The 24,210-nt window shown below is 50.5% G+C and overlaps 1 protein-coding gene across 5 annotated transcripts in view; it reads right to left on the bottom strand.

Annotated features, from left to right (window-relative positions):
* Positions 1–24,210, bottom strand: part of SDK1 (sidekick cell adhesion molecule 1) — a 917,480-nt gene that overhangs the window by 193,675 nt on the left and 699,595 nt on the right. For all 5 annotated transcript variants that reach the window (XM_058285708.1, XM_058285711.2, XM_058285709.2 and 2 more), the window contains exons 15-17: positions 10,779–10,926; positions 9,741–9,881; positions 5,600–5,781 (exon numbers count right to left, since the gene is read on the bottom strand). In XM_058285708.1, coding sequence (XP_058141691.1) covers positions 5,600–5,781; positions 9,741–9,881; positions 10,779–10,926 — 471 coding nt within the window. The remainder of the gene's footprint in view (positions 1–5,599; positions 5,782–9,740; positions 9,882–10,778; positions 10,927–24,210) is intronic.

Here is a 24,210-nt window from a genome sequence, read left to right as displayed (position 1 = left end):
GTGGGTTCCGGGCATGTTGGAACTTTAGGCCACAGTCACTGGGATGGAAAGCCCGCTCCTCTCCCACATGGACACCCACGTGGCTGTCACTAGACTAGTGTGCTTTGCAGCTCAATGTGTGAGTTAATACGCCACATTTCAAAATGCCGTTAGCAGAACAGGTCATGGAGGTGCTGTTCATAAAATCTATTAAATGGGATTGGCAGACAAGATAATGGGGGCTGGTGGGTGGGAAGTTGGGGAAGTAGGAAAGTTTATATGAAATAATTTCCATGTGCCCAAGGTGCTGGTCCATGCCAAGAACCTAGGAAGAACCAAAGTAAACACAGCATCTATTAATATATCTCACTAATAAATGGGACTGAAAAGAAAACCAGGGTGTGATAGGTGAATGGTGGGTTCAAGTTAGTTCAGGGATCAGCAGCATACTGTGTTGAACTCGGGGCAGGCGTAACTGGCTTGTCTTCCTTGAGAAGCTTCCTTGAAGGAAACACATTCAAGCACAGAACAGATGACCCAGGAGAGTGGCTGGTGCCGAGCCCTGGGGCATGCAGCTCCCCGGTTCTCCATTCCTGCTGCCAGCACCCACGAGAGCAGCTTGCCCGCCCTTCTCTGTCCTCACCCAGGGACCCGCGGCAGCACTGACGAGCCCTCTTTGAGAATGACTGTCAAGCGAGGTGCACACCACCTAATGGCAGTGCAAACTGCACCATCCTTCCCCAGCGTGCTACTGCCTTCCCAAGAGGAATGAAATCCAAAGAGCCCTATTAAAGTCAAGATAAATTACTTCTCATTTCCCCTGATGGATCAAGCTTGCCACTCGGCTGAAGGGAGAAGGGAAAATTAGGGTGCTTGGACAGAAGCTTTATTCCTCCTGAGGCTATTTCCTGTCTTCCTGTGATCTCCTGGTAGGAGTGCAGAATTATGTTTATATACATGCTGGTAATTTTCCAAATTAAGCTGACAAATTATTAATTTTATGAGTTATACTTTTCCCCTTTAACAAACAGTCATTTTAATTATTCCCTTTTCAGCTTCAAGAACCTAATCAGCCCTCCAGGCATTCTCAGCAATCACTGCTGAAAGCTGTGGGGTACCTCGAGTAGCTGAGAGGGGTTCCCACTGGCAGATGAACATGCCCAGCTATGGCCCAAACGGCCCCTCCCCAGCTGACAGCTGAGGCCGAGGGGCGGCCCGGGGATCCTGGGGAGTCGTGAGGGAGCTCTGGATTTGCAGACTCAGCTAACTCTAAAGGACGATTTGGAAGTATTGTGAGGCATTCCGGATATGGGAGGCGAGGAGATACAATCTCATATAATGCATATCCCCTTGTTTTGACTCCTTGGAAGGGTCACTTTCAGTAGGTTAGGTAGAAACTGTTAGCTGTTCATCCAATACCCATCCTGCCTTTCTTCCTTAACAATGGAGAGTGATGTCCCAACTAAAAGACCACATTTCCCAGCCTTCTGTGCACAGAAATATTCCATGAATTGCAAGTAGACTTGTAGGAAGGTTCTTTAAAAGTGGGCCTACTTACATACTTGGCCATGAGGCACATCCCTTATGCCTTCATCCTTCCTGCCTTCTAGAATGTGGATGTGATGGCTGGCATTGCAGTGGCCAGCTTGTGACCACGAGGCAAATGCTAAAGACAGCAAAGCAAAAAGACAGAAGGAGCCTGATTCTTGGATAATCATGGAGCTGCCATGACAACGCTATATTGCCTGTTGCTGCACAGAAACTTCTATTTTGTCCAGGCTACTGTTATTTGGGGTCTCTGTCTCTAACAGCTGAATGCCACCCCTCACCAATACATCCGCCTACTTTTCCTCTAATGCCATCCTGTTGCCTAGATCACAAGAACTGGCCTGTCAGGGATGTGCTCCCTGCCTGTGGCACATTTCCTGGAGCACCTTTACTGGTGACTCTTTAGAGCATGCTAAGTGATGCTGATCTTGCTGGTAAAGGAGGAGCAAGCATCCGTGAATGAGGCTGCCTTGTCTTCTAGCTCTTGCTCTTGTTTCACCAGGGTTAAGGAGTCTGACCCCTGGGCTAACAGGAAGTCCCAAGGTGGACCGCCTGTGGCATCTTCCCTACTCAGCACTGGCTCAGCACCGAGCATGCGGCAGGTGCTAACATCAAATCTGGAATGTTTATGTTTGATTTTCCTAGTATCAAGGAGTTTGGCCCCAAATTTCTTTTTGCAGCACTGCTACTATATTCTATAGCAGATGCTAGTCTATACTTGTTATGGTAGAAAAATACAGAGAGGAAATGCCACTTGCATTTCCAGACCGTTTTACATATACTGGTTTAATAGGGCAGATGTAAATGCCACAATTTTACAAATGAAAAAGGAAAGAGTTGAGGCTCAGAAAGGTGAAGCGTAGTAGAAGTTAAGCGTCAGGCCTCGGGATTTGCAGGAAGGGGCGCTTCTGGAGTGATGAGCACAGAAGCACGTGTGAAGCCCTGTCAGCACAAATGGTGCACCGGGCCCAGCCGCCGTCTCCCTGAATTACCCGTGCTCTCATCCCTCGTCGCCGGCCTTTTTCCTTCTAACTCAGCATCTTCTAACTAGACCCGTTTGTCTAGTCATTAAGCGCCCACGCTGGGCCGGGCCTGCATACTCGCCCTCCCTGCGCCCCGCCCCGTCCTTCCCAAACGTGGGTCTAACAACTGCTCCTATGCCCGCCCCGTCTTGGATTCCAGGCAGGATTAACACCCGTTTCGCTTTGGTCAGCTGCAGTGAGGCTGAGCGGAAGCTTCATGGAAACCAGTGACCGACAGGCATGATGTCCCTGCTCCCCAAGGCCAAGTCACACAGGGAGCAGGGAGCCTGGGGTCCCTCCCCAGGCCACGGGCTGCTCTTCACACCAGTGAAGGGGGAGCCCTCGGCCGAGTCCAGTCAGCGCCCCAACCCTTCGGTCCACAAGCATCCTCACCCCGATCTGTCCTGCTGCTCGCACAGAGGGGCGGGGCAGGCAGACGCTCCTGGGGAGTCCCACAGCCAAGTGTGAGAAGTGCTTCCCGGTGAGCCAGGAGTGGGTGTAGGGTCAGGGTCAGGTCAGGGTTGGGAGAAGAGCAGGGGGTCTGGGCTTCTCAGGCATGCAGGATGGAAGTCTGCAACAAGCATGGGGAAGGCTGAGTCATCAAAGGGAAGACAGTGACATCTGACCTTCCTGAGCACACAGCGAAGGGTTTTTATATGGGGGAGATGGTCGTCCGCATAGAAACAAGGACTTCTTCCAGAATATCAAAGCAGAGCGTGCTCTTGTGAGTGAAGATGGGAATTCTGACCACATCTGTGGATGCCCCTGTAACCGACAGGGGCCTGGGGCTCGGGGTGCTGACCCCCTGCCTCCAGAGAGCAGTACCCAGCCAGCACCCAGCGGGAAGAGCAGACGGCCCACCCACAGAGGCCAAGTGTCGGCGGGAAAACGGGGCACGCAGTGTTGTTCAGAAACATTAGCTCGTCAGTGCTTTAAACTGGAGCGACCCTGAACCAGATTTTCACAAAAAGCTGATCAGAGTGAAGTGCTAGCCTAGGTGAGGAAGTGAAATCCTTTCGCCAAGACAGAGCGCAACTGAGGGTGCCGCTCCAGCCAGGGGACTGCTTGGTGCAGAGGACAGCGTGGCCCTCGGCCCCTGCTGGGCTGCTGCTGCTGGGTCTCCCCACCCCCCAGCCCCTCTGAGGCAGGGGCTGCCGACACCCTCACGGAGCAGGTGCTGCTGTTTGTTAGCCACGTGATTTCAGACCAACTAACTACAAGCCAGCTACATTTACTTTCTTTTTTTTTTTTAGGAGGTATTGGGAATTGAACCCAGGATCCTGCACATGGGAAGCAGGCGTTCAGCCACTGAGCTACACCCGCTGCTGGTTCCTGAAAACAAAGCTGGCCCTGGTCTAGCCGTGAAACCACGGGCAGCTTGAGGAGGGGCCTGTGCCATTCCTGTCCCTGTCCCCGCCCTATTCAGATGGAAGCGTGGCATGAAGGCTGCGTTAGTTTACAGGCTGGGCGTGAGGGGCCAAAGGGACACTGACTGTAGACCCAGTTGACACCTAGGAAGCAGTCCTCTTCTCACGGTCACCTCCAGAGTAGGGGCAACTCGGCCCCTGGAGCCCAGGAGCTGCCCTTGGGCCTCGGGCGCTGCCACCTCCTTCGCTGCCCCTTGCGTCCTGCCTGCACACCCCTCACCGGGGGACCTTCCTTGGGGAGCACTTTGATCCTGTCCCTCACACTTCTGCAGCCTTCAATGGCTCCTCAATGCCTCAAAACTGAGCAAAGCCAAATTCTACAGCTGGAGCTCTGCCTCCCTCTGCCCTGTACCCTGCGCTCAGTGGCACTGCCCAGCGGGCAAAGCAGCGTGGACGGGAAGGGGCTATCACAGCAACAGCGGTTGTTTGAAGTGTTTCTAAAGGTATGGTTATCACATTAACCAGGCTAATTAGAGCAAACATTACTTGTCCAGTTTTTAGCTACTTTCACTTTCAAATGCATCATCGAGAATTATTTGCAGGTGAGCAGGTCCTCACTGGCTGCCCCATGTTTTAAATATTTCTGCTTGTTACTGCTAAAGCAGAAATGAGTGCTCTTAATTTATAAAGAAGGATTTATGGACTCCTAGATAACAACAGGCAGCCGATCAGTAAGGGATGATAATAACAGCATGTAATATCAAGGAACATTAGGCCCCAGGCATGATTTGGGGAGAGAAGTGGGCAGTTAGAAACTTATCGTTTGAGAAAGGTCAAGGTCTGGCAGCAATAAAAATGCCTAAGCAAATAAAATCACACCTGTGTATCAGGAGAGGGCTTAAATGGCTGAACAAAAAAGGATTTCAGGGTTTGTGGGAAAATGACTTGTCCGGGCCGGCGTTTGGGTTCCTGTGGGACACGTGCAGCGGTGCCAGAAGGGGGAGTTTACAAAGCCAAGCGGGTACCTGCGCCAGCCAGGCAAGAGGAGGTCTCCCAGGGGCCAGCGCATCCCAGGCCCAGGACCCAAATCCTTCAGAAAGACACTGGCAGAAGCCTCAGAACAACGAGGCCGGCTATGGGGCCTGCACTGGCCACCCTCAGGTTTTACGGCATTTTCTGTCTGTTTATTTTTGGGGGGGAGGGGAGCTTTTGTAAATTGTTTGCTTGTGTAATTTAAAAGGAGAAAAAAAAAAGAACACATGATTGCAAATTCCATCAGCAAGAACCATATTACATCATTAAAAACAAAATATTAAATAATCGTTCTCTTTGGAAAACACAGTATCACATAGGATTCCACAGCAAGCTTTACTGGACAATATAAAATTATTCCTTTCAGAAAAATTCAGTGTCCATGGAACTTTTAAAGAATGGCTGTATTAAAGGATATATAGAGCTGCTGCTTTTCCTTCCTAACTGGAAGAAAAGGCAGTCACAAGAGCATGCATGCATTTCCCGTCTACAGTGTGGCTATCCTTATGGAATAGATGGAGACATTGAATTAAGTACGTGATGACTTTCCTTTGACGGCCTCTAGTTTTAATTCCAACACACTCCCATTGAATTGTGCAAATCACACTCCCCACCAAAAATGCTGCTGTGCGGCGGGGACAGCGTGCTCACCTCCTTGTAAGGTGTACTCCGTCACGGCCCTGCTGAACACGCCCAGGCCGGCGCTGTTGTAGGCGGCCACCTGGATCTCGTACTGGGTCCAGATGATGAGGTCCTTCACCAGGCAGTAGGCCACGTCGGGGCTGCTGATGTTCCTGTGCTGGTGCTCTCCAGGCAGCCCGGCCAGGCGGTACCTGCACCGGAAAGCAAGGCCGTGACGCCGCGGCAAGAGCGGGACCGGGCTGTGCTGCGAGGGGAGAGGCAGCGGGAGGAGGTGCCCCTCCAGCCCCCCGCAGCACCGTGAGCTAATCCACGATTTAAAAAGCGTCATCCAAGCTCATCACGATTATAAGCTCTGGACAACACAGAACTGACGTTTCAGCTCTTATGGTTAAGGTAAAATTACAGCTCTTTCAATGTAACTTGTCTAGAAAGCTCAATGAAAGTGCCAGGAATTCCAGACGTGATTTTTATCTGGGGGTTGCTATAAATTTATTTCAGAAATACTTTCCTCTTGTGCCTCTGAAATGTGGGGAAAAACAGAGAGGCAAATAAGCACGTAGCCTTTCTGTCCTCAGGGACTGAGCTTCCAGCTCTGGGCCATCAAGGAGCTGTGGATTTGTTCAGGTGTATCCCAGAGTTAGAATAAGTGGTTTCAAAGAAGTGTTACTGCTGCTAAAATACGAGTCCTTTGCTAAGTATAACAGATTGTTTTTTAGGGGACCTCTGAGAGCACTTGTGTAGTAATAGGTTCTTTTAGTGTTGTAAATGCAGAAATTTAAAGGTGTATTTATCAAAAAGGTGACACCCAACTCTGGACTTAAAAATGTATAAATTAGGAAATTGCTATTTGTAGTATAAAAGGATTTTTTAAAATGTTATTTTGATTAGCAGGTGTTTTCCGGGAGTTAGTGTGTAGAAGTTAATGTAGCGAACGGACCACTTTTCTGGGTCAGGGCTCCATATCAAGTAAGGCATAGGTGCGCGGTAGTTATTGAGTCAACCTGCACCTTCCAACAGCTTCTATTTCTAATCAAGAAGTGGTGCTTGCCTCAGGAAAATGTGGCTCTCTATGATGAGCGCAAAATGGAAAAGATTTCTGTGTGATAAAAAAGCAGAATGGCGACAATAAAGCTGTTCCCCCTTTCTGGCATGCTGGGACCAGCGGCCCCTCCTGACGTGGTGCACCCGTGTGGCTCAACAGGAGCAGGGCCTCCTCATCAGAAGGAGCCGGGCATGAGGTGGAGACACTGAGACCAGGGCATCTTCCATGACTGGAAAAGAGAAGCGGCCTAGAAACTCAGGTCCTCAGTTATAAAACAACTTTCCAAAGAGAACGGTAACTGAAGATACAATAAGGAAGAAGAGAAATGGCCATCAAAGGGTCTTTGAGAAAAAAGTCCCGAGAATACCCTCATCCTGCCTTGTGAAGGCATCTACGTCAAGTGAGGCCTGTCCGCAGGAAGAGTAACGTGCTAAGGGGCCGAGGGCACACAGCCGCCCCCTGGCCTGCAGGCCTCGTCGGTGCTGGGAGGAAGCTTTGTCATTCTGTGATGGGGAAAAGTGAAGGGATTCTCGGCTAATTTATGGAACCACAACTTTGCTTCATATTCCATCCACTTCTGATGCCCACTGAATTTGCACTCCTTTACTGAGCTACCTGCATTGCAGGGAAGGTGCAATTCATAGCAGGGTGTTAAGTTCATGTAGAAAGCTTGATGGTCCTCCAGGCAGCGGGCGGAGGGGAGGAAAGCCTGGCATGGGGTCACCATGGACAGACAGTCCATTAAAACCCCTGACTCCAAAAGAGGAACTTGAAAAATAAAAGGCCCTGACACAAGTGGATGGCCATCTGGAAAAAGGTAGAACCACACCAGGCGGAGCTGCCTTGAGACTGGAGCCAGGAACACCCACCACCAAGACATCCTGGCTGAGCCTGGCCTGGAAGAGGACTCGCTGGGGTGGGCCCACCAAGGCTCAGGGTGCTCTGGGAATATTCTCGGGACAGTGAGTAATGGAAGCGGCAGGGAATCATCTTCATACTGATAGGCTGTGTATGTTGCCCTGGAGACCATCTCTGACAGAACAAGATGATTTTTTTTTTTTATGGAAATAAGCAGGAGAATGTTTTGAAAGGACACAACCCCAATGCTCCTTTCAAAGAAACACCCTGCCATTATTATAAATATTTTATTACCACACACACAGCCTAACCACTTCTTATGGCCAGAGCCAAAGGCGATTGATTTCATTTTCCTCTTCCCGTGCTGTGCTGCTGATCTGCTGGGAGACTTGTGCCTTGAAGGACTCGGGCTTGCAAACAGAGAGCCGATTTGCAGACTGGAGGATTATTTGGAAATGATTCCAAGCAAATTCATTTTGCCATGGGTGTTTAATTTCTGAAAACTTTGATGTTAATAGGCCTTGGGCAGTATACCCTCATTTTAGGGCTTTCTGGATTTAAACCCTACAAATACAGATGCCTTCTTTTATAGCACTCAGCTCTACTCACACCATCATGGAAAATCCTTTTAACAGTAGCAATCCCTCAAAATATAGAAATGTGCAATCCCCAGTGTGGCCTCAGAACATCAGGGAGATCTCATTACCACACTCGATGCCTGCAGCCAGGGTCTGTGGCCGACTTTAAAGCTCCTTGATGGCCTTGGTGTAAGGAGACTCTTCTTCCGTGTACTAGGAAAAGGCAGAGGCAGCTGGGAGGACAGACACACAAGGGGTTGGCCAGAGGGGCAGGGCGGCTGCCCTCTGTGGGTGACCATGAGGACGGAGTCGAGGACCTTAGTGGAGCCCAGGACCCAAGTCCTGCAGGGGGAAAGCACTGGGGTCTGGTGGCCTGAGAATTGTTCCAGAAGCTTCAACAGGAACTGGAGCCCACGCACCCCCTCCAAAGAACCCCAATTTCCTGGTGCCCTGACGGTGGGGAAGGTGGTGGGGAGCACAGAGGCAAAAGGGGCCACGAGTGCTGATTCTAGCCTCTGTGTACCCCCACCCCTCCAGGACGACAGAGGCAATGAGCTGGCTTATGTGCAGAGACGAACCCACACATCTGAGGAAGAACTTGAGAACAGCAGTGCATTGGTTGTGGCAGGTAGATACCAACTGATCAATAAAGATGTATTAGGTGAATCACTGATTCTGTAAACATATATTGGGAATGAGGGGTCCTCTGCATACAAAGATGATGCAGTTGAATAGGCAACACTTCCACATTTTCTTGCGTTAATCTAAGAAATTAAAGTTATCCACTATGGCCCTGACTGGCCTCTGGAGGCGTTCCAAGGCACCCACTGTGCTTGCCCCAGTGAGGCTGGTAAGGAGCCGAGGCGCACGTGCAATGAACAAATAGGCCCACTAGAGACCCATGATTCTCCTTCAATACTGCCTTTGTTTTCCTTTTGTATCTGTGTCACCAAATCACTGTGAAGATCCCATTCAGCAGAATTTAAAAATTGTCAAGTCATTTTGGCAAAGATGATTTCTTCTCTCAAACACAGCCAAGTCCTGGTATAGTTCTCTCGACATCCCCCCAAAATGTGGAGATAGCAAACTGGCCATCCTCGGCCCACATCTGACGTGCAGATGTGAGTTTGGCCTGTCCTATGTTTCAAAATATATTGACTTCATTTCTAACATATAAGAACTGTGAGATTTCATGGAAAAATCTACATATTTAGAGTCCCTTGAAACATAAGATCTGGCAATACTGAGCTACATACTAGCAAAGTAATGACTGGCTAATAAATAAATCAAACTAATTATTATTAATCAAAATTATTACATTAAACAATACATGCCCTGGTTTAAAAAATTAAATAGAAAGAAAGGATTTACAATGGAGAGCACATCTTCCCTCCAACCCATGACACCCCTCCCCCACCTTCTCCTGCCAAAATGCAAGCACTGGTACCAGTTTCTTGTCTGCACACGTTAGGGTTGCATACACATAGAGTGTCCCACATTTCCTTGTGCTCTCCAGTTTGCCACAGTCTTCACCACTCCCTAAAGCCCTGCACCTGACCTGATTCCCTGCTTCTCTCTTTGGCCCTTACAAGCATTTGAGCTTGCAACCTTGGCGAAGCAGATGGCTGACTCCATAGTGACGTCTAAGAACGGCCAAGCACAGGCTACTTGCCTGAGGATATATCCACGTAGCACCCCATTGTGCTCGGTTTCGGGGGGTGGCTGCCACTGGACCATGATGGATTGATTGGTACGCCCACTGGCCACGATATTTTTGGGGGGAGCACTGGGAGGTTCTTCAGGTAGAATCAATCTAAAAATCAAAGACAGGCAGGGAAAGAGTGATCAGACCTGGAGTCGAGGCCTCCTCTGACTTGCTGAATATTGAGCCTGATTCTTAACCAAAATTGGGTGACAAGAAAAGCAAAACACACGGCTGCTCAAACCGAGAGGACACAGTGCAACACTTATGACAAAGCAACACGATAGGAAAGTAGGTAAGCCAGCAACAAGGGAGGCATGGGTGACCTCACTCTGTCTGAATGGCTCCCAGCACCTCAACTCTTTAAAAAAAGACTACAAGCCCGAGGGAGCCAGCTCTTCCCCACAGTCTGTGACCCCACCCAAATCAAGTTCTCTGGCTTTTAATATTTTTCATATCAAACCCCCACATCGTGAAAGAAGTCACTTAGATCCCCTCTACTCTGCTGCTCGGCCCATTGAAGGCTCAGGGAGGTGAGCATGGGCTCGCTGAAGCAGATAGAGCCATCTCTCTGTGTTGCATCGGAACGGGCTTCAGACGCTGAGCTCCTGGGACGTGAGTGTAAAGCCCATCCCTGAATGAAACGCTGCCACGTAAACGCCTGAACCCAGCTCCCCACAGCGCCCCGCTAGCCGATCACTCGCGAAGATGGTGGCACCATCTTCCACCTTGGTTGACGCCAGGATGGAGAGAGCCCACGGCAAACGAGCAAGCCCTTAATTTCACGTGTACAGAGGCCAGGCTACCAGAAACGATTTCTGTAGGCACAGCCAGAGCCCCATAGGAGAGAACTAACACCCTCCCGTGGAGCAACTGAGAAACACCCAGCTAGCTGGGAGGGGCCTGAACTTTCTATCTATGGAGTGGTCTCCCACCATTTCTATTTCCTCCACTAGCTACAATGTTTCTTGTTACTTCCCTGGACAGAGGGACACGTGCTCGCAGTACCTGCTGGTCTCCGTGCTGTACTGGCCCTTGCCCACTCGGTTGACAGCGCACACTCGGAACTGATAGGTGCGGGCTGGAGTCAGCCCACTCACGGTGACCCCTGTCAGCTCGGGGCCAACATTTGACAGGTGTACTTTCCACGGAGAGTCTGAAAGAATGAGAAAAACAAATTCAAACCCATACAAATACATATTTGAGGAATAGCAAATGAATACAGAATGTGCTTCCATAAATTACCTCGTTTGTTTACCGAGGCAACTCTAGGAGATAGAATTGCCATCCCCACTTCACAGATGTGGACACCTGTGCGCACAGCCATGGAGCTAGGAGCTGGCGAGCTGGTACTAAGCCCAGGGCTTCCCACTCCAAGTCTGTTGTGCTTCCCATTTCCCCACGCTGCCACCAACAAGTAAAGTGATTTCTTTGTCTAATCCCAATATGGAAGTTTAAATGGAATCCCAATATTCCTAATTCTTGTGCTCATTATTGCAATGGAGGAAAAACTCTGTCAACTCACAGTTAGGCAGATGCATATTTGTCTCCTAGAAAAGGATGCTGCACATGTCACTGAATGATAAATAAAAACTATATTCATTAACATGTTAATAAAAGAGGAAATGAGCATGATAAAGACAGATGGGCTGTGCATTTCACAACCCATCTGCTTGGCAGCCCATTGCACCACACACCCATGAGTGGGTCTGGCTGGAGAGAGCTGTGATGAGAGCCGCAGCTAGTTTAGAATATCTTTGCACCCGGCTTTCCAGCAGGTGTGCAAGAGTGACTCCATCAGTCAAATTAGCCCTCATCTGCAAGACTGCAGAAGGCTCTGCTGGGAACCCTACCCCTTCGCAAGGTTTTCGGAAGAGTTTAAACATGCTTTTCAGCCCAAGCATCTCTTAGGATGATGCCCTGGAATGAGGAAGACCTGGCAGTCACTGGAAGCACCCCTGCCAGTTCTCATTCTGAATTGCTATGATGCCTGAACTGCAATTTCAAGTGATTAGTGAAGGAAAAAATGGGGAGAAAAGATCCTTGTGGGAATCAATCTTCTTTCTCATTCCTCTGAAGTGGTGCTGAAACCCCTGCCACTCATTCTAGGTGGTCAAAAAAAAAGAAACGTCTGTTTCCCACCCTGTGCTGGGCAATGTTTTGAGAAACATGCTCAGCTCTGCGGCACTGCCAGCTGGGTTGCACACACCAAATAGAGAAGCCCCTGCCGCGGCCTTCTGGGAACGCAGTGCTCACAGCCCGCTGGACACTGCTGCACCCTCGGCTTCAGGTCTCCAACGACTGGCGTTATTCTCAGAGCGACGCGGGTGGGGACCTCTCTTTCTTCATGTTTCCTGGAGAACTGCCCTCCTGACCCGGGCTCCTGGTGGTGGGTGGGCACAGGGCCTCTCTACACCAAGGCAAGCCTCAGTGGAAATAGTTCTCACTTTGCAGACAGCTGGCATACAGGAGCAAGGACACAGAGACCTGGAGTTGACCGCCAGCCCTTCCACTCAGTTGCTCAGTGTTTTCTGCGCTTCAGCTGTGAACACGGGGTGGCAGGCCTGACTCCCAAGATGATGTGTGAAAGAAGCCGGGGTGCACTGCAAGTGTCTAGCACAGAGCCTGGCCCACGATGCCGGCGGGGAGCGCTGGCTACTTCCCATTTCCCCTAGAACCACGCTCCACCGTCTGCACATGTGCCCCTGCAGGGGCTCCCAGCCCTCCGGCTCCCCAAGGTGAGAGCTGGAAGAGAGTGACCTCAGCCTCCTTCTTCACCAGGACGCTGCCCAGAGGCCTCCGCTCCTCCCAGGTGGCAGCTCCGCACACTCTGGCTCTGCAACTGCAACCTCCTCTTGTCTCTTTGGCCGAGGTGGTAACAGGTCTGCTGCCCCCACCCCAGGCCAGGCTGCTGGTCCCTTCTCTCCTCTGTCCATACTCCCTTTGTAAGCACTCCTCCTTGAGGAATCTGACTCGAGAATGGCATCTGTATCCTGATGGGACCCTGCCTAAACAATACTCAATAAAATTTATCTTCCATCCCTTTTTTCCTTCAGTTTTCACGGTGCCTGGAAGTAAACAACTCACCTGCTGAGTCAAATACCAAGTGAATGACAGTAATTTCAGAAAGATAGAAAGTCAAAAGGACAATTGTGTAATCAGTTGACGGAGGCAACTCAATCAGAAAGGGGAAGGGGCATGCCCTCAGTGCCATGCTACCACCTTGGCCCCATGGGGTGCTCCAGCGTTTCTCCACTGAGCATGTCAACAGCTCTTTTGTTTTTTATTTTTATTTTTTTAAAGTAAATGCCACATAAAAAAATAGGAGATTCCCATGTGCAATGTTCCCCACACCTTCCATGTCTACCCATATTAACAACACCCTTCACTAGTGAGGTACTTTCATTGCATTTCGTTTTGGAGCATTGCCACTAAGCATGGATTAAAGTTTACATTGTAGTTTACACTCTCTCCTACCCAATTCTGTAGGTTATGGCAAGATACATAATGTCCTGCATCTGTCATTGCAATGTCATTCAGGACAATTCCCAAGTCCCGAAAATGTCCCCATGCTACACCTGTTTTTCCTTCTCCCTGCCCTCAGAACCTCTAGAGGCCACTGCCTCCATATAAATAATTACTTCCATTGCTAGAATCACAGTAAGTCTATAGTAGAATATCAGTAGGTCTACTTTCGTCCATAGTTCATTCCCCCATCTTGAGGGTTCTGGGATGGTGATGTCCACTCCGCCTCTAATTGAGAGGGGCTGTGATCCCATAGGCCAATGAATGGGGTGCTCTTGCTTGCAGTTGTAGACTCTCTCAGTTCCTTAGGGTGATATTTGTCCATTCTCACCTCCTTGTTAGTTGTCTTGGGTGAGACCAACGAACAGGATAGTAGGTGCTACAACTCTATTGAGATTCAGGGCCCAGGTGACACATGGACAGCCCACAGATTTAAGTCTCTTGGATATATACCTACCAACTCTAGTACTAATTATAGGTTCAAATAGAAGGACAGAAGAGCCATGCATAGGGAAACCACAACTGAGTCCAACTCTGTCAGTCTAGGAGCAAAAATTCCCAAGTAGGGCCCACTGGCCGGGCCCCAAACTCCTGAGCTCTCTCCTTGCCTATAGTGTCTGGATGTCTCCAGACACCTCAGAGGCCCTGCTATTTGAGGTAATATTTACTTTGGCAGTCACTGAGATCCTGCTGAGACGTGCATAAGTGCAACCTCTAGAATGACCTCCTGACTCACTCTGAAGTCTCTTAGCCACATAAACTCATTAGTCTTTATCTTTTCCTGCTTTTGATCAAGGTCTTTTTCCAGTTTCAGTGCTAGTTAATGCTTGGTAGTAATCCCTTGATGCCAGAGAGGCTCATCCCTGGGAACCACATACTACGCTGGGGGGAAGGAAATGTAGTTATATGCTGAGTTCGGCTTAGAGAGCAAAAAGGAGGCTTCCAGGAGACAACTCTTAAGTACCCTATAATACTAGGCTAAGTTTCAATTTCAAGAGTAAAGGTTTATACACACAGTCATCAATATCAAGGGCCCATCAATGGACCATCCCCTCCTTCACTAGCCATTTGCCCTGTACTCGGGGGATTTTTGGTGATTCATTAGAGAATGTGGCAGAGCTCCCCAGGATGGGAATTTTATATTCCTTTGGTTATTATGTGAATCTCCACCCACCGTGACAATGCCCCATGAACATGTGAATACATTTATATGCCTTATATGTATGCTCAGGTGAGCTTCCTCCCATATCCTCCATCACTGACACCCCACACCGATGATCCTCCCATGTCAGTTGTAACCCTTCTGTGATCCAAAACTTCTTCAAAAATGAAGCCAATAAAACAGCCAAATATGATTAATAAGAACATGAAATAATAATGATATTTTTAAAAATAAGAAATAAAATAACAAAACATTTAAGAAAAAAATTAAAAAATAAAATTTGGAATAATAAAAAATAATGAAAAAATATTAAAAAAATTTTTTTGACATTTTGCCTTTCATTACTGTAAGATCTGTTGTCCTATATGAACAGTAGCATTTTCTTCTGTTTATTTGCTCAGTGCCTTACTTTTTTCATTTTGTCCTCAAAGAAGTTTAGATTACAGAAAAGTCACATACCAAATTCAGGGGACTTCCATATACCCAACATCCTCCCCCTTTCCTCCCTTGCCCTATTAATAACATTTTATATATAGATGGTATGTTTGTTACAACTGATGTACAAATATTGAAATATAGCTACCAACCACAGCCAGTGGTTTACATTATGGTCTACATTTTGGACCATACACTTTTATAAACTTTGATGCAACTCAACATGGCCTGTGTCCATCAGAGCAAGATCACGTAGAACACTTCCATCTCCCCCCAAATGCCCCCTGTTCCATCTATTCTATTCCTCCCTCCCACTCCCCTCGGGAGCCATGGCAACCCCCAGGCATCCCTCTTGAAGGACAAACCTCTGCATAGCCGCATCACTAATCCTTCCCAGCTTCCATTCCCAGGCTCCGCCAGGGCTTAGCCACTCCTTGACTCACTCTGGTCTGTCCTCCCCTATTGGGCACTGCCCATGCTCTCGAGAGGCTCCGCCCCTCTGTTTGAGAACACAGCCCGCCTCCCCAGGATGGGAGTCCAACACCTTGCCACTCTTGAAAGAGTGGGACCCAAGCCATCGGCGCTGGTGAGCAGTGACTCCCCATCAGGGCCTGTTAATCTCCTCTGCACCTCGGAGCTCTCTCAGTCCCCCGGCTGCACCTACAGAATGCTTTACTTATTCTTTTCCTCTCCTACTAGAAGATAAAAAGCTCAGGCAAATGAGAGATTAAACTGAAAAGTAATACAAATGAACCAAATCCATTTCATGGGCTTCCTGATTTGTACAAAAAAGTGGGTTGGGAAGGATTTGCTCATTCACAAGTTTCAGAATTGCAAGCTTGCCAAGAACTGTTAAAATTTAAATAACGTCTGTTCCTGATATGCAATAAGTAAAACCCCTTGACAAGATTCTTCCCCCAGTCCCCACAAAGGAGTTCTATAAGATGCTTGTCTTAGGGGCAAGACGGTGGAAGCAGCTTTGGATAAATAAAGCCATCCCTTAACGCTCAATCGTTTGATCCTCCTCTGGAGGGATTCCTTGAGCCCCTCGGGGCTGGAAGACTATGGAATTTCCATCTTCCAGGGCCAGGCTGGTAACAAACCTCTGCATAACCGCGTCACTAATCCTCAGCTTCCAGGCCCAGGCTCCGCCAGGGCTTAGCCACTCCTTGACTCACGCTGCTTAAAAAGCTTGTGGTTTTCAATCTTGCAAACATGCTGGAAGCTTTTTCAAAAAACAAAGAGCATTGCCATTTTCTTAATTAAAGGCACCTGAGCAAGGAAACTGTTTAGAAAAAGATGTTCTTCATTGCCCAGGGATCATTTTCACTAACACCTAACTTCCGTGTGGCGGCTGCAGTGTGCGAGGAGTGAGCGCGTGAAACTGTCCAAATGAGGAGACCAAGACTCAGGGACGCGGAAGTGACTTCCCCCAACTTCTCAGTGAAGGGGTCGGGGCTGTCACCACCTGGAATGACCTCATGTCAGGCAGAGAAAAAGAACCCGGGGGCCTCCCAGGATGCAGTAGGACTGCCCAACACCACCTGGGACACCCTCAAGCCAGGGAAACCGCACAGGCGCACAGAGCCAATCCAAAAGCTCAGGCGCATCCAGCCTCGGGCCACGACGAGACGCAGAAGCCCATTAACCCTCCCGACCACAACCCGCAGCAGCCAGCCAGACCTCGGGGTGGCACAGCCTGCAGGGCACGTGCCCCAGCGCCCACAGGCCCAGAGCTCAGGGCGAAGTAAGGGGGTCACGTGTGGATTAAAACAGATGTGACAGACAAAAGGACCAACGCAACGAAAGGCCCTTGTTTGGGCCCTGATTCAAGCCAACCATAAAATGACATTTTAAAAAGACAACCAGGGAAATTTACCTATGGACTGAACATTAGATGATATTAAATGTTACTGTTAACTTTGTTGGGTACAATGTCCTTTATTTTTGAGCTGCTTATGGGTAAAATGATAAAATTTCTGGGAATTCCTTTAAAATATTCTAACCAGAAAAAAAAGCGGGGGGAGGGGTGGTGATAAATGAAACAAATATGGTAAAATGTTAATGGTTGTGGAAGCTGGGTGCATCAGTACTTTGTACTTTTGTGTATATTTAGTCCTTTTCATAACAAAATGTTTTTAAAAAGTGACTATTTTTTCACATCGCCAGCATTTGAGTTTTATACTTATTTTAAATTGTACATTTGGTAGATGGAAAATGCTACTGCACTGCTACTTTCCCTTGCATTTTTAAATAAAAATGAGAATGAATTTTTTTTTAAGGTTTATTTCTCTTCCCTTCACACACCCCCCCTCCCCCAACGCCCTTTGTCTACTCTCTTTATGTCTATTTGCTGTGTGTTCTTCTGTGTCTCCTTGCATTCTTGGCAGCACCGGGAATCTGCGTCTCTTTCTGTCGCGTCATCTTGCTGCGTCAACTCTCCATGTGTGTGGCACCACTATGGGGCTGGCTCCACTTTTTTCACATGGGGCGGCTCTCCTTGCTGAGTGCACTCCTTGCACGTGGGGCTCCCCTATGCAGAGGACACGCCTGCGTGGCGCGACAGCACTGCACGTGGGCCAGCTTACCACACAGGCCAGGAGGCCCTGGGTTTGAACCCTGGACCTCCTATATGGTAGGCAGAAGCTCTATCAGTTGAGCCACATCCACTTCCCTCAATGTTCTTTTATTAAAATAACTTCTCTCAGGTTCCAGAGTAAGTTAAGTGGTAGAATTGAGATGCAAGTTTATTATTTTCTAATTCCAATTCCACTGCTCTTTGGTTACACCAAACTCCATCCTGTACCTCTTGAAAAGCAAATACTAAGCTATAATAAAACAACGGCTCCTAATTTAAATCGCTTCCCACTAGAACAAACTCCACTACAATCTACTTCATTCACCGAGATCCTCAGCACACTGAGCTTGTCTGGCACATGGGCAAACAATAAACAGTGGCTGATGGAAAGCACCTCCTGTGCTCCAGGTACTGCTAACGGCTTCACGTGGACACACGTAACCTCCACAGCGACCCTGAGCTAGCTCTGACTACCCTCTCTGACATGAGAAACGGAGGCTGGGGAGAGCGGGCCGAAGTTTCCAGTCCACCTGTGGCTGCCGCGCCACGGTAGAACATCGCTGATAAACCCATCTTTGTTCTTTTGATTCTCAGTGTCGTTGCGCAGCATTTAAAACCAGGAAGTGAGGGAGCTGAGCACGGAGGTGAACATGGCATGGCGCTCTGCTCTTGGACTGGTGCTCACGAGGCCCCAGGAACGTAACTGGACGTAGTGGACAGAGGGTTCTCGTCTAATGGAAGCCTCTTCTTCCACCACGCCACACCGTCTTTCAGGCACTGAACGCAAGGTACACTCCATGACTTGAGGGGGATGCTGCTGACTCGCTGCCGCCAAGACCAGTGCCGCTGAGAGTCTAACCTTCAACCCAAATTGTTCCCAACATTTAAGAAAGGTTACCAAGCATCAATATTGGCAGGTCCTATTGAGGGCATTAACCCTTGACAAGGTGTGAATGGAATGTTTCCTTGACCCTGTGGCCTCTCTCCAGTCAACTCATGAGGAACACCAAAAAATCCCAACTGAGGTTTAAGCTACCAAGTACCGGAGCACTCCTCAAAACAATGGAGGTCCTCAAAAACGAAGGAAGGCTGAGAAGGTGTCATAGCCAAGACCTGACAGCTAACTGTACTGTGAGCCTGGGACGGAAAAAGGGCATTACGGGAAGACTGAGGAAATCTGACTAAAATACAGACTTTAGTTAATAATGATGTATCCATATTGGTTCATTAGTTGTGACAAGTGTACCACCCTAAAGTAAGAGGCTAATCATGGGCGAAAAGCATGTAGGGGACATACAGGAACTCTCCATCTTTGCAGTAATTCTGTAAATCAAAGCTGTTCTAAAGTTCTTTAAGGAAAAAGAAAGGAGCCTGGGAGGGGGCGGCAAGTTGTGGGCCTGGAAGGGGAGAGTCAGCGTGTTCTGCAGAAGAGAGCAGAGTGTTGGACGTGAGAGGGAGCCGCTCTGCGCGCAGCTGCAGGCACAGCGCAGGGGCCCGTGGGCCGCAGCAGCGCGAGGGCGGGAAGCCCTGGACAGGGAGCTCTGGAGCACGGGGTGCCTCGGACGTGGCTTCTGCTCGACCTCGCGGCAGCAGGAGCTGGGCCTGGCGGCACAGAGAGACTCACTCAGGAGCCCAGAGGAAGGAGAGCGGCGACAGCACTGGCGCACCCTCCACCGGCCAGGGCCCCGACCGAGGGGCTGGGGGGCCCTTGCAACTTTGTGTTGGTTTTCTTAACAAGAGCTCCAAAGCCGCGTGAGCTACACAGAACCTGGGTCCACCCTGAGTATCCTATAGCCATCACTCACCACATTTTTCCATCCTAACAGTAATACAAGGTCATTAAAAAAAAAAGGGAAAAGAAAGAGTATGAGAAAAAAAATAAAAAGCTTGGGTCCACATGGTAGTTTTTTTAAAATGATTCTCATGACTTTTCAAGGGCTTTGTGTAATTATTTTCAAGTTTTTAAGAGACTCTGACCTATATTTTAGTTTAATGAGTTATTGAAATTAGTTTGGTAGAATTAATAATGTTTGCCTCTCAATATTCAACTGCCCTTAAATTATGAACAGAGTTATGCAGTCTCAAAACCCAAACTTCAAACAATTTCGTTGTCCACATAGTGGAAATGGGCAAGGCTGCAGAAGGAATCCCCAGTCCAAGGCACGCTGGCTGACGGCTGAGCGCTCAGACCGGCGCGGCCACAACCAGACAGAAGCCGCTCTTGATTTATTCGCTGCTGGTGGGGACAGGAAAAGAGAAGCACACTTAACTAGTTCTACAAAGGTTAAGGAAGATTTTTTGCAGGGTTCTGCTTAAAATTTCTTTAAAAATAAGAGGAATGTAATTGTGAAGGCTATGATAGAACTTTGAACTTGAGCTGGCAGATACAATGTATCTAGAACAGCTCAGGCCTTGGAGAATGCAGCCAGTGCCCTGGAGACTCCAGCCAGGTATGAAGCAGCTGAAGTCAGTGCACACATGTGTTCACCATTTTGAAAGGATGCTGTGACTCAAACCTCCTCAGGGCAGCTCTTGGAGATCAGAACAAGGTCACGGGAGGGACACATTAGCCCCGTGCCACTAAGGATGCTCAGGACAGAAAGACGCTGAGACCAGAGGACTGCAGAGGACTGCAGAGAGCAGGAGGAGGAGGAGGGCATTGTCGACCCACACAGAACGCCAAGGAGGCGGCAGAGGAGACAGATTGGTCGCCCTTGGGAAAGTCTTCCCTGTTTCATGTCTTAAACTTAGAGAAGCAATAAAAGCCCACAGGACTAGGGGTCAAATGCGCCAAGTTTCCCCCTAAAAGTTGGGAACTAAAGAGCTGAGACACTCAGGAACTAAACAAGAGCCCCTGCTAAGGACGGGGCCACTCTGATCCCAGGACAGGCCTCGGGCAAAGCTGTCCCCATTCAAGGGCTGCGCCCCTTTGAGCTGGGGCTCGAGGTGCAAAACAGGTCCCCAAGGCTCGACTGAGCTTCGGCCAGAGCCCACAAGGAGACCCTTCCCCAAAGAAGGGTGCAGACCCCTGAAGTAGAGAATGGAAAGAGGGACTGGGCCTGCCGAGGCTTGGGAGGAAGCCGGCCTCGGGCAGGAGCCTCCTCCCAGTCGTGGCCCTGGGCTGCAGGGTCAGGCTGGGTTGGTGGGCCAGGGAGGGGCGGGCCTCTCTTAGGGAAGCGGCCCCGCCTTGGGGAACACCCACTGCCAGGCACTGCGAGGAGCAGCGAGGCCTGTGAGGCGTGCGGGGTGCCCCCGTGGTGAGGCGCACAGGGGCCGCGGGCTCAGCCTTGGGTCCCACGCCTGCCTCTGCACCTGCCTAGGGTGGGGCGGCAGCTACCCTGGGGGTGAACCCTGGAGCCCTCCTCCTCAGCCCCCTCCACCTCAGTCCCCCTCTCCCCCTTGGCCCGCCCCCTCCACCTCAGCCCTGCCCCCTGCACCTCAGCCCCCCTCCCCCTCGGCCCCGCCCCCTCCACGTTGGCCCTGCCCCCTGCACCTCAGCCCTGTCCTATGTACCTCAGCCCTCCCCCTCCACTTCAACCCCCCTCCACCTCAGCCCTCCCCCTCCACCTCAGCCCTCCCCCCTCCACCTCAGCCCTCCCCCTCCACCTCAGCCCTGCCCCCTCCACCTCAGCCCTCCCCCTCCACCTCAGCCCTCCCCCTCCACCTCAGCCCTCCCCCCTCCACCTCAGCTCTCCCCCTCCACCTCAGCCCTCCCCCTCCACCTCAGCCCTGCCCCCTCCACCTCAGCCCTGCCCCCTCCACCTCAGCCCTCCCCCTTCACCTCAGCCCTCCCCCTTCACCTCAGCCCTCCCCCCTCCACCTCAGCTCTCCCCCTCCCCTCAGCCCTCCCCCCTCCACCTCAGCCCTCCCCCTCCACCTCAGCCCTGCCCCCTTCACCTCAGCTGTCCCCCTCCCCCTCAGCCCTCCCCCTTCACCTCAGCCCTCCCCCCTCCACCTCAGCCCTCCCCCTCCACCTCAGCCCTGCCCCCTTCACCTCAGCTCTCCCCCTCCCCCTCAGCCCTCCCCCTTCACCTCAGCCCTCCCCCCTCCCCCTCAGCCTTCCCCCTCCCCCTCAGCCTTCCCCCTACACCTTAGCCCTCCCCCTCCACCTCAGCCCTGCCCCCTCCACCTCAGCCCTGCCTCCTCCACCTCAGCCCTCCCCCCTGCACCTCAGCCCTCCCAGGGTCCCTGACACACAGTCACAGCTGTCCCTTCCGAAATACCTTTGACACACCCTGTCTCACCACATGGCTTTTAAAATGGGAGCGACAACTATTAATATGAGGTTCAATATGTAAAAGCCCAAAGAAGAATGAGCAGAAACATAAAAAACTTCCCAAGAACTCTGAGGATATTAGAAAATATCTCTGTGAGATACGTTTCAAAGACAACGTTAAAACTAGTTGAGCATAAAGCACAAAGCCTCTTCGCCATTTTGGCAAGCTAAACAGTGCAAAGCCCAGCAGCTTCCAAGTCCGCGACAGCCAAAGGGAAGGAAGGTGAATACGTTGTGCAGTGACAGGCAGGGGCGGCTTTCAGTCCAGAGCAAATGGGCCCAGGGGGCCGCGCGCAAGGCGGCCGGCAGGCTCTGCAGGAAAAAAAGAGACCCACCCGTGGCAGCGAAAGGAAAACCTGCACTGCTCAGCTTCGACATCCTCTTGGTGGAAAAAGAAGGACTTCGCTCTCCCCCCAAAGACCCCGGGGAGGGGCCTCAGGAGAGGCTCTGGCCTGGACACTGGGCTCCAAAGCCTCTAGACCCGCAGCTGGCACAGGGGTGAGCCTGGCATGCTGGGCACGCAGGGCAGCCCACACGCAGGAGAGAGGTGCCAGAATCCCCCGGCATCCTCTTGATGCAGCACACGCGGACCAGGCCCATCGACCCCCTGCCCGGCCGACCCCTCCTCGGCGGCCTCCCGCTGGTCGGGGCCGCTGCCTTCCCAGGCCCAGGCTCCAGCTCCCAAAGTCCAGCGGCATTCGGGAAGGATCACCTTTCCTGGACAAGGTCCTCTGGGCCCCCTGCCCAGTCCCACCACCCCCAAGCCTCCCGCCCAGCCGCTGCCCGCTGACTCTTGCTGAAAACGTGTGTCCACCCAGCATTCCCTGGCCCAGTGACACTGTGTGGCCCTCTGCTGCTTGAGGCTTTGGTCTGGCCTCATTCAGGCCCTGTTTTCCCCGCCAGGCCTCCCTTTTCCGGGTGGGGTGACACGAGCCAGGCGGCCAGCCCGGGTCACCTCCTGGTGGAGGGAGATAAACTTTTCTTTATCCGGTTCTGTAATTTTCCTCCAGCTTCCATGAGCACAGTATCACTCTCTACTTATAAAAAATACATAACAAAGAAAATGTTTTTAAAAGCAGTCCAAGTCAGCCTTACTCCAGCTTCTCTTGCCCCAAAGAACCTCGAGCTCCTCAAGCACACCTGCCTGTCAAGCTTCAAGAGCCCCCACTTTGCTGTTCTGCCCCGTCTCTGTTGACGCAGTTTCCTCGGCCCCACACTCCCCGCTGCACCCAACCCTGTCCTTCCACATCTGAGGAGGGTGCCTCCCTTTCTTGAAGGGCACTGGTCATCTTCCCTGGCCATCAGTCGTGAACTTGCTTCTGCCATCTCTTGCGTTTTGGGTTTGTTATTTAATTCTGTGAGTGTTCCTCTTTGCCTCCCAAATGGACCTTATGCTCTTTCCCGGACAATCCCAGCCCATCTGACAGGATTGGCTACATAGTTTGCAGTGCCCAGTGCAGAATGAAAATGTAGGGTTCTTTCATAAAAACTGATTAAGAATTTCCATATGGCAACAGCAGAGCATTAAACCACACACAGGCCCTTGCACACGAAGTTGACCCTGTCGCCCGAAGAGGGACTCGTCCTTTTAGGTCTGGAGCCCAAAGCACTGTGAGGAGGCTGGGGGCATGCCCGTCCCCTTTGTGGGACAGAGCGTGTCTGTGACAGCCTCACCTGCCTGGCCTCTTCAAGAGCAGCCCCAGCCCCACCTCGCTGGCCACTCTTGGCTTTTGGTGTGTCCCCAGCTGGCTGCCTCGCTCCCTTCCCCATGGGGCAGGCACGTTCTGCCTGGTGCCTGTTCCCAGCACCCCTGCACCTGCCCATCCAGCACGAGCCAGACGCTGTGCTCCCAACCTGGGCAGCACCCCTCTTCCATCAAGGCCTGGCTTCTCGCACTTAGTGGGCAGCAGCTCACTCAGGACCCCAGGCCACGGCTGTACATGGCCACGGCACGCACAGCACCTGCCCCGCTCAGCACGCAGTGGAGAGTTCCAGGAGATTAACCAGATTTGCCGAAAGGGCAACAGGGAGAACTTAAGGAAAGGTGACAGGGTCGATGGCTCCAGTTAGTCCATTGCTAACTAGAGCAGTTCTCCTGCCCTTAAAACACGTTTGCATGACGCACACCCACATGTGGGTGTGAACATACACATGGAGCACTCTCCTCCTTTTAAAGAGATATTAAAAGATCTATAGTGAAAACATACATAAAACACAACAATAAAAATGAAAATAAGCATATCCAAAGTCAGTGAAAACACAGCTGCTCCAAGCACCTGGGGTGAGTTAGGTGTTTCAGATAAACCTTCAATTTGACTTTGGGTTTTCTGGCAACCAAGGTGAAAAAGAAACACATTGGATAGTAGAGTTTCAAAAACAAGCATTTCTCTTGGTAAGAGTTTTAAGAGAAATTTGTTGTAAGGAACAATCTAATGTATGAGAGACAATGAATGATGCAATTTGA

Source organism: Dasypus novemcinctus, chromosome 23 (genome assembly GCF_030445035.2).
Source record: "Dasypus novemcinctus isolate mDasNov1 chromosome 23, mDasNov1.1.hap2, whole genome shotgun sequence".
NCBI lineage: Eukaryota > Metazoa > Chordata > Mammalia > Cingulata > Dasypodidae > Dasypus > Dasypus novemcinctus.
The sequence above is the reverse complement of the archived record's forward strand: the minus strand, read 5'-3'. Positions and strand labels throughout refer to the sequence as shown.